This window comes from Borostomias antarcticus (genome assembly GCF_949987555.1).
Source record: "Borostomias antarcticus genome assembly, chromosome: 10".
Taxonomy (NCBI): Eukaryota; Metazoa; Chordata; class Actinopteri; order Stomiiformes; family Stomiidae; genus Borostomias; species Borostomias antarcticus.
Genome location: NC_140243.1, coordinates 26290897 through 26305826, shown reverse-complemented (window position 1 = coordinate 26305826; position 14930 = coordinate 26290897). Strand labels below are relative to the sequence as shown.

Here is a 14930-nt window from a genome sequence, read left to right as displayed (position 1 = left end):
TGAGTGGATACCTTCAAGACACTGATGACAATAGACACAATTCAACTCTCTCCCTCTTAAAGCAATGGTGGCTATGTTTAAGGGTTGTCTAACATTCAGTTTGTTTGAGATGCTTAATGTTACAAATCATATCACTAAAAGAACCTCAGTAAAGGAAAGACCTCAGCGGGTCGAGGAGGAAAAAAGGAAAGACTCATGAGCGGGTCGTCCAATGATCGTAGGGTTGGCAGTTTGAATCCCGTCGCCTCCTGTCCACATGTCGAAGTGTCCTTGGGCAAGACACTGAACCCCAAATTGCTCCCAATGAGCAGGCTAGCACCTTGCATGGCAGCTGCCGCCATTGGTGTGTGAATGTGTGTGTAAATGGGTGAATGAGAGGCCATTGTAAAGCTTTGGATAAAAGCATTATATAAGTGCAGTCCATTTACCATTTACCTCAGTGCTACAGTGGAGTACTAAGCCTTTTGCCGGCTAACCTTGGAACGTGATGAGGAAGATGGCGTCGCCTCCCTTCAGGAAGTGACTGGTCTTCATGTCTTGCAGCCCCCTGAATTTGCTTCTTCCATACAGAGTGTTGGCAAAGAACTTCTCATTGTTCTCGTCAGTATAGATTCTTCCTACTTTACGAGGGTTGTCCCAAATAGAACTTCCTGTCAACAGTAGAGAATTGAATGACTCAATAGAACAAGAATATTTTGTAAATTTTGTCCATTTCCTTGAAATATGTTCTAACTGTTGCACAGTAGAGCTGTTGTTGGACAGTTGTTGTGTTGTTGTTGGACTGTAATATTACTATCTTGCCATCGTATTTGCTCATGAAGCTCACCATCAGAGTCTGTCACAGAGGGGTCTGTGGTGAAGCTGAACTGCTTGGACATCTGCAGCTGGATTTGGGGGTTCTGGTCCAGAGACAGGAAGGTCACCTGCCTCCAAAGACAAGGCCACTGGAGCTGGTCATCATACTGACCAGACACCAGACGCATGTAGATGCCAAAATAGCTCCTAGACAACCATCTCAATCCTATCTGATAGGCATAACCTTCTCTGGAGTACAGCCGAGGGCTGAACAGAAAGGCACCGGAGGAGCTGTTTGTCAGACGGTTCTCAAAGTCCTTGATCTGCCAGGTAAAATGTGGGCACTCTGTCTCTGACAGGTTGATGTCATCGATGGAGAACCCCCCTGTAGAAGGTCCTGCTCCTTTATACACTTCAAACTCCACCTGGAAGCTGCTGGTGGCGTTCAGGGGTACATGATGAAGCTGCCAGTGGGGAGTTGGAGGACCTGGGAGAGACGAAGAGGGAGAAGATAGACACATTACTCCTAATTCCAGTGGATTAAACATTGATTATTCTATATTGTATTTTGTTCTGTTGATATTTGTGTCTCTGTGTGAACTCATCAACACTGTAAATGAGGAAAATCTCAGTGCTTTACCAGTATAAATAAAGGTTTGAAATGAAATTCTGTGAAGTAAGTTTTTAATATATGGATGGAGCTAAGGTTTGTTAACATTTAGTGCTAGTGCCTATTGTAGTGCAAGTGAGATACTGGGGTGTGGTGTGCTGAGATAATGTATTTTGATCGAGCATTAAGCTACTACAGTAGAAAGGCATGGTTATCATACCAAAATATAAACTAGAGACATGTAGGAAAACAAAAATACTAATATTCTTTGGTCACCTTACAGTAGGTAGTACCAAAATCTGTATTGGCCCCTGGACTAAATAGTTAGTTTGTAAACTACCTGGTCAGCCTTTTCTATTCATTTTGCCTCTTTCAGAATTGAATATTATGCAAATTAGTTGATTATGTCATGTAGATATTTCTAGCTTCTTTTGGTGTTGCATAAATGGCCTTAGCTCTCGCAGATGGATATATTGTTGCCTTGTTTAGAAATGTTTTTACACCTGTGCAAAGGCATTCCTGCATGGACATTATATCCTTGATGACGTCTACGTGACCCAGAGATACCCTGAGATCTACCCAGAGATCACCTGTGATCTGTCCTATGAGATGCAGCTTTCCCTTCGAGTCCCTCTCATCCTGGAACTCTCTGATCCAGATGTTGAGCTGGTCTTGGTCTCCCCCACTGTGGTAGTAGTAGAACTGCAGACACTGGACACTGCACGTCCTGCCGGGAGTCATCCTCCTGCTCTCCAGCCAGGCTGAGTCCCCCTCCTGCCCCGACGCTGTGCTGGAGTGCACAAAGAAACCTGCTCACAGAGAAGAAAAGGTTGACATATTTCAAAATATCTGTGGAGACTGTGTACTTTGTTAACCAGTGATGAACTCTCTCATGCATTACATTTGTGTTGTTCAACCTCTAAAAACCTTAGCCTTCATAAGGCAGATGTGAAAATATACCAGACTGTGTCTATTAATGGGCTTGATGATGACTGTACCCTGTGGAGGAGAAGGTGTGGTGAGCCCTGAAAGAAAAAAGAAGACGTTACTCTCCGCCCCAGTGACCGCTGGACGAGAGGTACTGTTTTCTGTGCCGTGTGTTCGTCCCTCTGTCCGCCTGTCAGCAAAATTGTGCAAAAACTACTGCAACGATTTTCTCCAAACCTGTTGAATGGGTGTACAGTAGCATGGGCCACTTTAGAACCTTTACATTTTGGAGCAAATCCGAATTATGGGGTGGGTCCACAAGCTGCCCAAACGCGGCCAGCCATTCACCACCATTCATTTTTTGGACTAGGATTACGCAAAAAGTACCAGACTGCTTTTCATGAAACTCGGTGGGGGGTGCTGTGCTCTCTGAGCACCATTTCTAGTTTTTTTGTATTTTTATTTTAACCACATTTATGCTTATGAGTAATATGCATTCATAATATTACTCAACAAAGTATAATACTCTTTACATGACAGGATAGAATTGCCGGTAGTGCCTTTGTTATTGTGTCAGTAGGTTGTAGAGCACTTTTTGTGTAAATGTTATGAAAAAACAGACAAACAGTGGATGTACAGTACTTTTGAGTATATTTCATTATATAGCAATTATCATTAGCATTATCATTCCCATCTTACCGTCTGGTCTGCTACTACCCAGGCTGGTGTGGTCGCTGTCGGGACCCCCTGCCACACGTCTCACTCTCTCCCAGCCTCCCTCCACACTTCTGGAGCAGCGGCCCATCCCACACATTCCGTCCGAGAAACTGCAATGTTCCATGAATGCAACAGTCCCATCTACAAGCAGTTGATATGAAGCACATCGACTAAGAATTTAAGATCCTTGAGAAATCTGGATTTTCCAGCTCAAATAGTATATTTCACAAAGGCTATTTAGTGTAGAGAATTTATGTTTTTGTATCCTCTGCTTACTGCAATTGTACAGTCTGTTCAGCTTCAGCACATCATTGGAGCTCATTTCCAAGCGTTGACCAATCACATCCTGGAACTCTGGTCGGATGGTGATAATGGTGAATCCGTTGCCATTGCTGAAGGCGTTTTGTCCGTAGTGCATGACTGAATAGTAGTCATATGGAGTACCCAGTGTGGTGGAGACTTTAGCAGATAGTTTCTTAAAATTATTCTCTCTACCTGTCGGTAGAAGTACGTGTTGATAAAATCAGCAAAGAAACACCTACATATCAGAAGGCACAACTTCCTTAGTTTACTTTGTTACTCAAACAGTGTAGGACTAACTCATACCAGCTCTGATGTTTCCCCAGATTATTTTGACATGGTCATCTCTGTCGTATCTGGACTGCTCATGATAGAAGCCCAGAGCGTGGATGAACTCATGCTCCACTACGGATAGATCATCACAATACCGTCCTATGGAGAGGGGTTGTCCTCTGCGGATAGCTTTCCCTATGTAGGAGTAACACCTGCAAGGGAACAGTCATAAGAAAACCTGTCAATGAACCGACAGAGAACAAAGGAAACAGGAGGGCATATATACTCAGGAAGAACAATCAAGGAACAACGTACAGGTGTGCAACAAGACATACTGTAACGAGACAATCACCCAGACAAGGACATGGAGGGATACCAACAAGACACCTACACAAGGACAGAGGGAACCAGGACACAAGGGAAGGGGACAGGGAACGAGGCTAGGACTGGGAATGGGACTGGGCAGAAAACTAGGGGAAACTAGAGGGGGGAGCTAGAGGGACTGGAGTGACGTGGGACTGGTGAGGGACTGGTGTCTAAAGCTGGGGCTGGGAGGAAACAAACCAACATAGAAGACAACGAACACAAGATGAAACACATGGAGGCAGAACAAAACTAGGTGACAATGTCAACAATGTGCCAAAGTCTCTAGGGGTAGTGCAGGGGCAGTCACTGGGAGGTGCTCAGGGTCCAGGAGGGTCCAGCAGGCGCAGGAGCTCAGGGTCAGGAATCCAGGCCGGGAACAGGGAGTGAGCAGGGCGAACCAGGGGTCTGGGGCAGGGGCGAGGGTCCAGACTGGGAGCAGGGGGCGAGCCAGGGCGGACCCGGCCCGAACCATAACACCTATGCTACAACATTCTTCTTGGATATTTAGTCGACATCCTGTATCTGGACAAATATCTGAATATATTGTATTACCATGGAATTATGTGTCTTACAATCTGTACTATGTCAAAGAATTCTACATTTAAACTAGATTGTGAAGTTACCCAAGTTTGCTAGTTTATTGGTGTTAATTCAAATAAATCCCTGTAATGACTTCAAAGAGCATTTTGGTGTAATTTATGTTACCATGTAATTAATTGCCTTCTTGTGAAATGCAATAACCAAACTGGTGTTGCAGCTAACTGAAGGATAACTTACCCTCCTAACTTCTGAACAGATATGTAATAATCCTCAGAGTCTCTGGGCTTGAAATCCATGCATGTCTTCAGCCTGAACTGGTCAAATGCTCGAAGGATGATTCCTTTGGCATTCATCTCTTCATGAGAGATCGTTGTGAATGATTGGATGTATCAATGATATAATGGTGAGAGGAGAAGATTTCAAGATTTCAAGATCAGTTTATTAGCCATGTATAGGGTTCATATGGAATTTCACTAGGGTTAAGGCATATGCTGTTGCAGATGACAGGACAGTGCAGGACAGGACAGTGCAAAGACACGATAGTGCAAATGCAATACAGAAAACAGTGCAAATACAAAATACAGTGCAAACAAAATACAATACAATATACACAATATGATAAAGATTAAAAAGGGAGGCACAAATGCAATTTACAGAAAATATACAGAATGGAGTGTGGTGAGTGTATTCAGTGTGCGTGCAGAGTATAGTGTGATAGATGAGCGATGTTACCTGTGAGTAAACATCCACATTAAAGGACAATGCTCGTTTTTGACAACCTGGACCTTATTAACGACATATTATAAGACGTTTGACTCACCGAGATCACTTTGGTGTAGTTCGGAGGCATGTAGAAGAAATTTAAAATCCAGCGCGAGCCAGTATATCCATGTAATGGCGGTGGTCGGGGCACTTAGAATGCAGTTTCTAAAAATCTATTTTCTGCCGCGAAACGGTTGTTTTCATCAATCTGTCTTGATGAATCGCTAGTTGTGCTTACATAGAGAGCATAGGCCTGTTGTGGTATTTCACATGCCTCTGTAATATGATCTTTAGAAACGTCTTTAGACACGAAATAGCTTCCTCACTTGCTCAAGCACGCATGCGCACAGCGTGCTGGAGCAACGATTGTGCGCTGTGCGCATTAGTGCTGGAGCAAGTGAGGAAGCTATTTCGTTTCGAAAGACGTTTCTAAAGATCATGGCATGTGAAAACCACAACAGGCATGCTCTATGTAAGCACAACTAGCGATTCATCAAGACAGATTGATGAAAACAACTGTTTCTCGGCAGAAAAGAGATTTTTTGAAACTGCATTCTAAGTGCCCCGACCACCGCCATTACATGGATATACTGGCTCGCGCTGGATTTTAAATTTCTTCTACATGCCTCCGAACTACACCAAAGTGATCTCGGTGAGTCAAACGTCTTATAATATGTCGTAAATAAGGTCCAGGTTGTCAAAAACGAGCATTGTCCTTTAACACCTTACAAGGCAGAGTTATGGTTAATGTCACAAATGTAATGCTTCCTTTACCTAGGCTGCTATCCAAAACATAGGGTACTGGAGATGTCCAAAGCTGTGACGTGTCCACAATGCCATTCCTTTGGATTCCCGGGAGCTAGACCATAAGCAGAAAACAGATACAGATGTGGGAAGTTAAAAATCCCCCCTCCTGCAGCATTTCACCATTGCGGTATTTGGCAGGGAAATCCCGTTGGAAATCCTGTATGTGTAATGGTAAGACGGTAACGAGCTCAGAGGCCTCTTGTAAATGTAAAGACTATAAAGAAACATAACATATGATGTGAGCTGTCACCTGTAGTATGTCTCCATCAGGCAAATTCAGCTCTAAAAGACCAATGGACAAATTGTTCTTGAGAAATATTGGGACATTATTGTATGTATAAATTACATTTAAAAATGTTTTGTTATTGTTGGTGGAAATTGAACTTTACCTTTGTTTATGTCACTTATGTCCTTTTCTTGATCAATATCTGGAAAAATAAGAGAAGAGACACTTCACAATGTGCTGCCAGACAAGGTAAGACTTTTATATAATGTATGAGAGTAGCAATTTGATTATAGACCATATTTTTGCGTGGCTGGAAGCCAGCGCACCATAGATAGCATTTGTCCGGTTGTCACTCCCTCCTTCCCTCCCTCTGTCGTGTTGTTGACCTGCAGTTCTATGTTGCATCCACAAGAAGCAGTGGTCCCAGCACACCAAAATAAATATACTGTGACACCGCACATTTGCCAGATCCTCTGTGGTGTAGTGGATAAAGCGCCTGAGTCCCATGCCAAAGGTCAGGGGGAGTGTTTCAGATTTTCCCGGATTTAGCCAATTTTAATTCCTGGGAATTTTCTGACCTCTTCCCGGGTCATCCCGGGATTTCCCGTAGAAATTGGAAGTGCTTTTTAAAATTGTATTTATGCTATGTAGACAAATAAATGCAACAGAATAGTGATATTGTATAATAATGTATCACATTAAATGTTTTATTTATAAAAATCAACATGTGAAAACGAAAAAGAGCTCAAATTCGCAATTTAAAAGTAGGCTATGTGAAAAAAAAAATCCCTTGCGCTTACATTGTAGGCTACACTAGCCCTAAGCCTAAACATTTAAATGAACCAAATTCCTATCCCATCTCGATTAGGCTATTTCACTTTCCTCTGTTTGATAAAGTGGGACTTGAGGAAGCAAAGAGCATTGATGGAGCGGTCACTCAGCCAGTTTCTAAGCTTAGTGACAAACTGTCCGCACACTGAGAAGGCTCGCTCGGCTTCTAGCCTACAGACGTTGGCTGAATAGTGCCAAGAGCCGCGTAGAGCGCAGTTGTGTTGCCTTGAAGAGCGCATATTCCTTTGACAGGATATTCTGCAGGCTCATTCCCACACTTCTCCTTTGGCTCGGGACTTTTCATGCACGCATCGATTGCTTGCTGCAGTTCAGCCTGCAGGCTCAGGGTGGTTTGACTCTGTTCGGTTGATTCCGTTTCCTGATCTGGTGGTGGTTGGACTTGGGAAGGCTCCTCAGTGGCAACAAAAAGTCGCTCGAACAGACTGAGTGCCGTCTTCGGTATTCTAGCATAGATCTGGAGACTGGAGGGCATAGCGAAGAGCTCATCTCCGGGATTGACTAGGCTATCACCAGGTTGTGGAGATACCTAGAATAGGCTATATAATGCGCTATCATGATATTTCTTAACCTGTATTCATAAGCAAGCTATTGGTAGGCTATTATTGTTGTACATTTATAATTAGATCATGGTTAATATGCTACAGCTATTCTAATAGTCTAGCCAACATTATTATTATTATTATTATTATTAGCCTATGTGAGACAGTGACACTGCACACTATGCAGTACATGTTTGCCTCTGATCCACCGCTGTAGTTGGCTAATGCCTATGATCCACCGCTGTAGTAGGGCTTAAACTAACCGGTGCTTCATTTTCTCAGAATCGGCGCGCATGACTTTTTAAAACAAAAATTAACATAACATATGCCCACTTATTTAATAAGAAAATAACACACAATATATTGAGTGTTTATTAATTGTTTTAGGCTACAAATGGTTAAATTTCCAGCCCAAAAAAACAACCTCCGGGAAGGCGGGTCCCGATGCCATTTCCCGGGAGGGGAACGACAGGTTCCCTACCCGGGATTCCCGGGATCCCGCCTGAAACACTAGTCAGGGGTTCAAGCCCTGGTGTGGGAGACTTTTTTTTTTTGTCACTGGATGTTATAGAAGCTATGTAAAAATGTGGTTACCTGGTGGTGCTAGGTCAGTTATTGAATTCATGTGCAGTAATTGAACATTTGAAATACTCCTGTTTTACAGTATAGGTGTCTCAGTAATTACCCATTATATATTAGGCTATACTTTGCATGTATTTACCAGGTAAATGTTTAGTTTTTTCAGATGGATGGGAGAGATCCCATTTGAACAAAACGTTTTTATTTTTTATTTTTAAGGAAATGTACAGTCTGTTTTGCAGATTAATTAACTGTGTCAAAATAATTTTGCCACCACAAGAGGCAGTGATCCCAGAACATCAAAACAAAAACACTATGACACCACACATTTTCTAGATCCTCGGTGGTGTAGTGGATAGGGTGTCAGCCTCCCATGCCAAAGGTTGTGGGTTCAATCCTTGGTGTGGATGATATTTTGTCATTGGATGTTATAGAAGCTATGTAAAAAGCAGTATCAAGTTCCTTGGTAGTATATGCAAATGGCCAGGAATCCATTCGGCCAGAGGTCCACCCGCTCATCCATCGGGGACCCGCTGTAGGTCCGCTAGCCTTGTGTTATCTGGGTTTATCACTTACGTTTGTCCAGAAACAGAAGTTGAACCAATTGCAGCAAAAAATCTAACGTTACAGGAATCATCAATGTAACTGCTTTAACCACTGACCGCTACCATTAATGTTATGGAAGCTGCTGCTAGTTGTTGTGAGCTAATGAGCTAACTGGCTCTCCCGCTTTTATTGTGCTGGATTAGCACTGGAAGCATTGGAACCGATGTGTCCAGGCGACAAGACCTATCTTAATTTATTAGACATTATTTCATGTCATTTCAATTCACAGCTATTTCAGTGGCATGACTAGCTTCCATCCTACCACTCCTGAACAGAAACAAGCCAGCCATGCACATAAGCCAGGCTTGACCTGGCCTGGTTTCATCCAAACAAGCTGTATAATCACTTAGATATGTGTGAACCTGAAATCTGTCAAATTCCTGTATTTTGGATTGGAATTATATTTTTTAAATAATCTAGTAACATCCTAGATCCAGATTAAGGATCGTATTATAGAATATTATATTTTATTTTGATCAATTGAGAACTTGAATGTGCTGGAAAGGCAGTGGGCAACATTATTTTAAAACATGCTGTGAAATATATATATATATATATATATATACAGTAGGACCCCACTTATCCGAACCCAACGGGACCGAAGGTCGTTCGTATCTCTGAAATGTCCGGATGACTGAAATTTATGTTAAAATGCACCAAATTCAATAAGTGGTATACTTGTTTCATATAGACTCATAATAGACCAATGAATACCCTTAATTACTTGTGAAAATGCATCAAAATTGCAATCAAATAGCCAACTAAACTCATATAGCCTAGCCTATAATAGACCTACAGTAGCCTATAATAAAATAACCGAATTTCCACTTGAGTGCGTGCTTGATCAAATACAGTACTTTATTCTCAAATGAGGCGTACGCTGCATCGATAGGCTACTGTATTCGCAGAGCAAAATGGTATAGCCCAAAAACAACCCAACATTAGAACAATTAGAGCAAATGATAATCAAGAAATAAATGAAATGAAATGACAGACAAGTTGTCATGTCTCTAAGTCAACCGATGTAGGCTAACGTGGGCTGTAGGCCATTATTTAACAAATACAGTAGGTCTAGTAGGCTAATCTACATGCCCACAACACGTCTGTGTTCCTGAAGTCCATTAACTGGGAACGAAAAATGACTTGATGCTGCTTCAGGTTGCTGACGCGCTTTCTGGCTATAGGAATGCAGCTCTCGCGCAGCAGACTCGTTTGCGTTTTGCGCTCGACATTAGAGTAACAAAGAAATTAAACGTGACAGTAGGCTACAGCCTTCAGGCAACATGTAGGTCTACATACAGTTCTGTTTTTTTTTCACAGTAGGATACAGTACTGTAATGAAAATCCCACCAGTAACCAGATAGCAGGCAAAAAAACACGTTTTTTAAGCCTGTCCGGTAGACCAGGAGGTTTCGGATCTCTGAAGTTCGGATGAGTGGGGTCCTACTGTATATGTATATATATAATTGGTAGAGTGGTGCCAGAGTATATCCTTAGGTAATTTGAGAAATATCAAGCAAATTGGCCACAGGGTGGCACTATGACAAGCAAAATGGCTAAAATGCAATCGATTGCTGTAGTGCCCGCTTTGGCCGGATGGGGCTCATCCTGCTTCTATGGGTAGGTGATGGCATGCTCTACAATTTGCTAATTGGACAAAAAATCGTCAAATTAAATTATGATGTTGATATAAGCGTTTTTTTGTGCAACAACACCCCGGTTGCGCTTTCATTGTTTCAGGGAGGAGTGGTAGAGCAGGGATGAGGAGTAGGGGAGAGAGGAGGTGTAGAGGAGGAGGTGTTGGGGTGGGAGGAGGAAAAGCGTAGGTGTAGAGGAGGGGGGAGGGGTAGAGGAGGAGATGTAGGGGAGGAGGTGTAGAGGAGGGGGAGGGGTAGAGGAGGAGATGTAGGGATGGGAGGAGGTGTAGAGGAGGGGGAGGTGTAGAAGTTGGAGGAGGTGTAGTGTGGGGAGGTGTAGAGGAGGGTGGATGTGTAGGGATGGGAGGAGGTGTAGATTAGGAGGTGTAGGGGAGGGAGGAGGTGTATTGTTTTTATGCAACAACACCCCCTTGCACTTTCATTGTATTTTCATTGACACCAATGGCCGCGTAGCTCAAATGTGGCTATGGCGTGTTTCGCTTTTTGTCTTTGATGCGTAAGGGCCTGGCCCCATTCATTGCTGCTTGCAGCTATATTTATTATTATTATTATTATTATTATCCATCCATCCATCTTCATCTGCTTATCCGGGGTCGGGTCGGTATATTATTATTATTATATATTTAAAAACATAGTCATTTTCATTATGTAATTTTTGTCCTACGTAAAGTTAAAAGTTGGGCCAACTTATTTTTGGATAAATGCTTACATTTTAGACTAAACAAAAATATTACGGGCCTATCATCTGACATTCAATCCGCTAGACGTCCTTTGTGTGCCTGTCTGACACTGTCTAGATGAAATGGCCTATAGCTCCCTTTGGGCTGTCTTGTCTGATCGAAACCTGTTGATTGGCTAATGTCCTATAGCGTCCTATAGCGTACTAGGCCGAAACATACGATCTGCGCATTAAATTACCATCTTTTCACAGTACACTCACAAATCTTCAGGTATACTTTTGATATCATGTACAGTAAAAGATAAAGATTCAAGTAAAATACAGTGTAAGAATGCCAAATAAGCCTAATAAAATGTGGTACTGGAGATGTACATTTACATTTAAAAAATATAAAATAAAATAAAAAGAAAAAAGAAAGAAAAGTACAGTAGCCCGCAAGTGCAAAGGGAGCTAGTTAAAAGCTTAAGTGAAGCGATACCTTTTTAGATTTCTTTTAAAACTCTTCAGTGAGCTGGCTTCCCTGATGTCTATAGGTACAGTATTGTGTTCCATAGGTTTGGGCCATAATTCTTACCCTTGATCTTGGGTCCAGGCTTTGGAAAAAGAAAATGTAGACATTTTATTTTTTGCTTGATTATGTTCAAATAATGAAAATTGGTAATTGATTAATTACAAATTAGTTAACATGTATTCTAATTGTTATTCAAATATACCATAAGCAATTCAGATAAAACTCTTACCAGTGGTAGCATTTGTGAGACACCCAGGCTCACCACAAGAAAGGTAATGATATACATGATCTTCTCCAGAAGTGGTGTGTCCCTTATTATTTACACAGAAATGTACACACCATTTGTTGAAATGCAATAATATTTGAAACGACATAATTCAAGAACAACAATTAAAAAGATCACTGCATCTAATCTGTAGTGTACAGGTAAAAGCAGTCACTACCAAAAATAGTTGTCATCTAATCATTTATATTAGAGCAATCCTTCCTATTTGTTTGTCTTGCACTCATGTACATGCATTCCACGCGCACAAGCGTTGTCCAATTAAATGATTCCAACAACTTCTCGCTTAATAATAATTAATAATTCAAACCAGAGACAATAGTAAACTACATATAAATCAACAGTGCATAATCAACAAAGTAAATAATTTGGATCCAAACCACAATATTTACTAATAATTCATAATTCAATTCATAAATTGCATAAACTTCAACTCCATCAATTCATCATAATTCAAATAGGAAATAGGATCAAGAAATCAGTACGTTCAACAACTTAAATTGGCTCCAACAATTCTTATACCACAGTACCACAATATGAACCATACTCTTACCTCAAAGATCAAATGCTGGTAAACACCCCTGATCAGCGAAAAGATTACACTTGTACTGTTTTCCTCTGTGCCTCAAGAAGAACAGGTTCTCAAGCCACATTCTAAAGATTATGATGGTGCATTGCTGCATGGCATTGCTATGCTTTACCCAGATGGGACTAATTGTAGTTATGAAGTCTTGCATGACTGCTGGAACCATACTTTTGAAATCAGTGCTCTGGAATACTTGTACTATTTGCTATTTCACACTCATTTACCCATACCATGTACAGTACATATGACTAATAAACCTACTTGAATTTGAACTTGAATACAATGTGAAGAGGGGGCTCTGGTGCTATATTAGCACTCCTACTCTGATAAATTCAGACCCACAGTGATATCCGGTGCACTATTCTAGCCTTGTGAGACAATCCTGATTTCGCGAGCTCACATTCTGCAGCAGCGAGAACAGTCCACAGCCTGGGTGGCTGTTACATTACATTACATTACAGTCATTTAGCAGACGCTTTTATCCAAAGCGACTAACAATAGGCTGTTGTCTTTTACCATTTTCCGTGCTTTCTTAAGACATTCTGTGTGATAGATATCTTGTATTACTATACAGGGAAGTGGATGTATACCCATTTATCCCTAGCCAGAATGTTCCATAAACACTATAGATCGATCTGCAGAGGAAAATAACAAACAGGAAAGAGTTGGCAGTTTGATGTAATCAGTAAGATAAAGACTATATTCTCGCTCCTCTGTCCTGTGATTAGCCTTCCATTCACCACTTTCCACATCCGTACAGCAAATTTAGCTTAAGGGCATAATTGACGCTCGTATCCAGATGTTGACCAATCACATCCTTGTACTTTGGGCCATCACCATTGCTGAAGCTCTTCTTTGAGTAGTGCATCAGGTGTAGTCATGGAGTTCGCAGGGTGGTAAATATGCTTATTTATTCATATAATATTTAGAAGATATTGCTGCGGACTAGATAAGGTGTGTTTATTAAGGCATTTCTTAATAAGCCAATAAGTTGAGTTGTTAATGGTTCATCAGGTTGTTCATAATTTGGAAGTTGATGACTGACAAACTATTTATTCATGCATTTATAAACAACCTGATGAACCATTAACAAATCAAGTTGTTTGTAATTGATATGATACGTAATTTACAAATGGTAAATAAATTGTTTATTAAGTATGAAAAGTGCATGGTCTTGCTATGATCTACCTGGATATAGATATATTAAGACACCGTATTATGAAAAAAAGGGGTTGGAACAGAGAATTGCTCATGTCAAGTCAACTGTACATATTGTTCAGTCTGCAGCAACCGGTTTCAGATCTTAACCTGGGGACAGGTACAGTAAGAACCAGTGTTGGGGGTCGTTACTCAAAAAAGTAATGTATTACATATTACACATTACTTAAAAAAAATAAGTAATGCTTTACTTGATTACTCCCTGGAGAAAGTGATTAGTTACACTACTCGTTACATTACTCGTTACTTTTTTTTAAAAACTTACTGTGTAAAATGCATTGTCACATAATTTGATGTGGTTCAGGAATAGACTTCTCAGACAAGCCGGGAAAATGCAAATGACTAGCTGTCGTCACCTGCTAGCCGTCCTTACTAACTAGCGAACCCCATTTGCTACTACAACAATAATTTATACTGTACCATTAAACTACATACAGTATACCCATATGAAAACAAATCTCTACCGTAACAAGGTCTTCTTTAGGCTCTTTAATAGGGCTCTCCTATGGGCGAGGCGCATGCCGCTTGTGTAGGCGCTGCCATCTTTATCCCTTGGCGTGATGACTCTGCCTGAACCTAACCAATTGGCAATCGTTATCATCCCTTGTGCCTAACCCTAACCAATTGGCAATCGTTATCATCCCTTGTGCCTAACCCGAACCAATCACTGCTCTTCCCCGTCCCTCCCATGGATGGGGAGGAAAAAAAGTAGAATCAATTGTGCAATAGTCAATTTTGGTGCCACAACTGCACTGTCTTTTTTTTTCTTTTTTTTTTTACTGAGTATTCAATCCAATCATATGCTTTGTATAGCTGGGTATTGAATCTTCTCCCATTCCTAATGGGAAACTGACATAAAGGTTGTACCGGAGAGGTGTTTTTGGAAGTACTAATGTCCATGCCTTCATTGCTACACTGAACTGGACTGGTCTCATCATGGTCACTGGTACTGTCACTGCTGTTGCTACTGCACTTGCTGCCATCTGTTTGAGCAGGTGGACCTGGTTCAGTCTTCTTAGAAACAAATTATCAACACAAAACATTACAGATTTAGCTACTCAAATCTATAAATTAGGCTACTCACACAAGTTAGTGG

General features: G+C 41.3%; 1 protein-coding gene across 1 annotated transcript in view; it reads right to left on the bottom strand.

Moving 5' to 3' along the window:
• Positions 1 to 471: 471 nt before the first annotated feature.
• The window catches only part of LOC311314349 (meprin A subunit beta-like), a gene marked incomplete at both ends in the record, with an annotated part of 58024 nt that continues 43565 nt past the window's right edge, over positions 472 to 14930 (bottom strand). The window contains 6 exons of the mRNA XM_084444686.1: positions 472 to 650; positions 827 to 1282; positions 1996 to 2214; positions 3326 to 3544; positions 3656 to 3834; positions 4766 to 4883. Of these exons, the coding sequence (XP_084300812.1) occupies positions 472 to 650; positions 827 to 1282; positions 1996 to 2214; positions 3326 to 3544; positions 3656 to 3834; positions 4766 to 4883 (1370 nt within the window). The remainder of the gene's footprint in view (positions 651 to 826; positions 1283 to 1995; positions 2215 to 3325; positions 3545 to 3655; positions 3835 to 4765; positions 4884 to 14930) is intronic.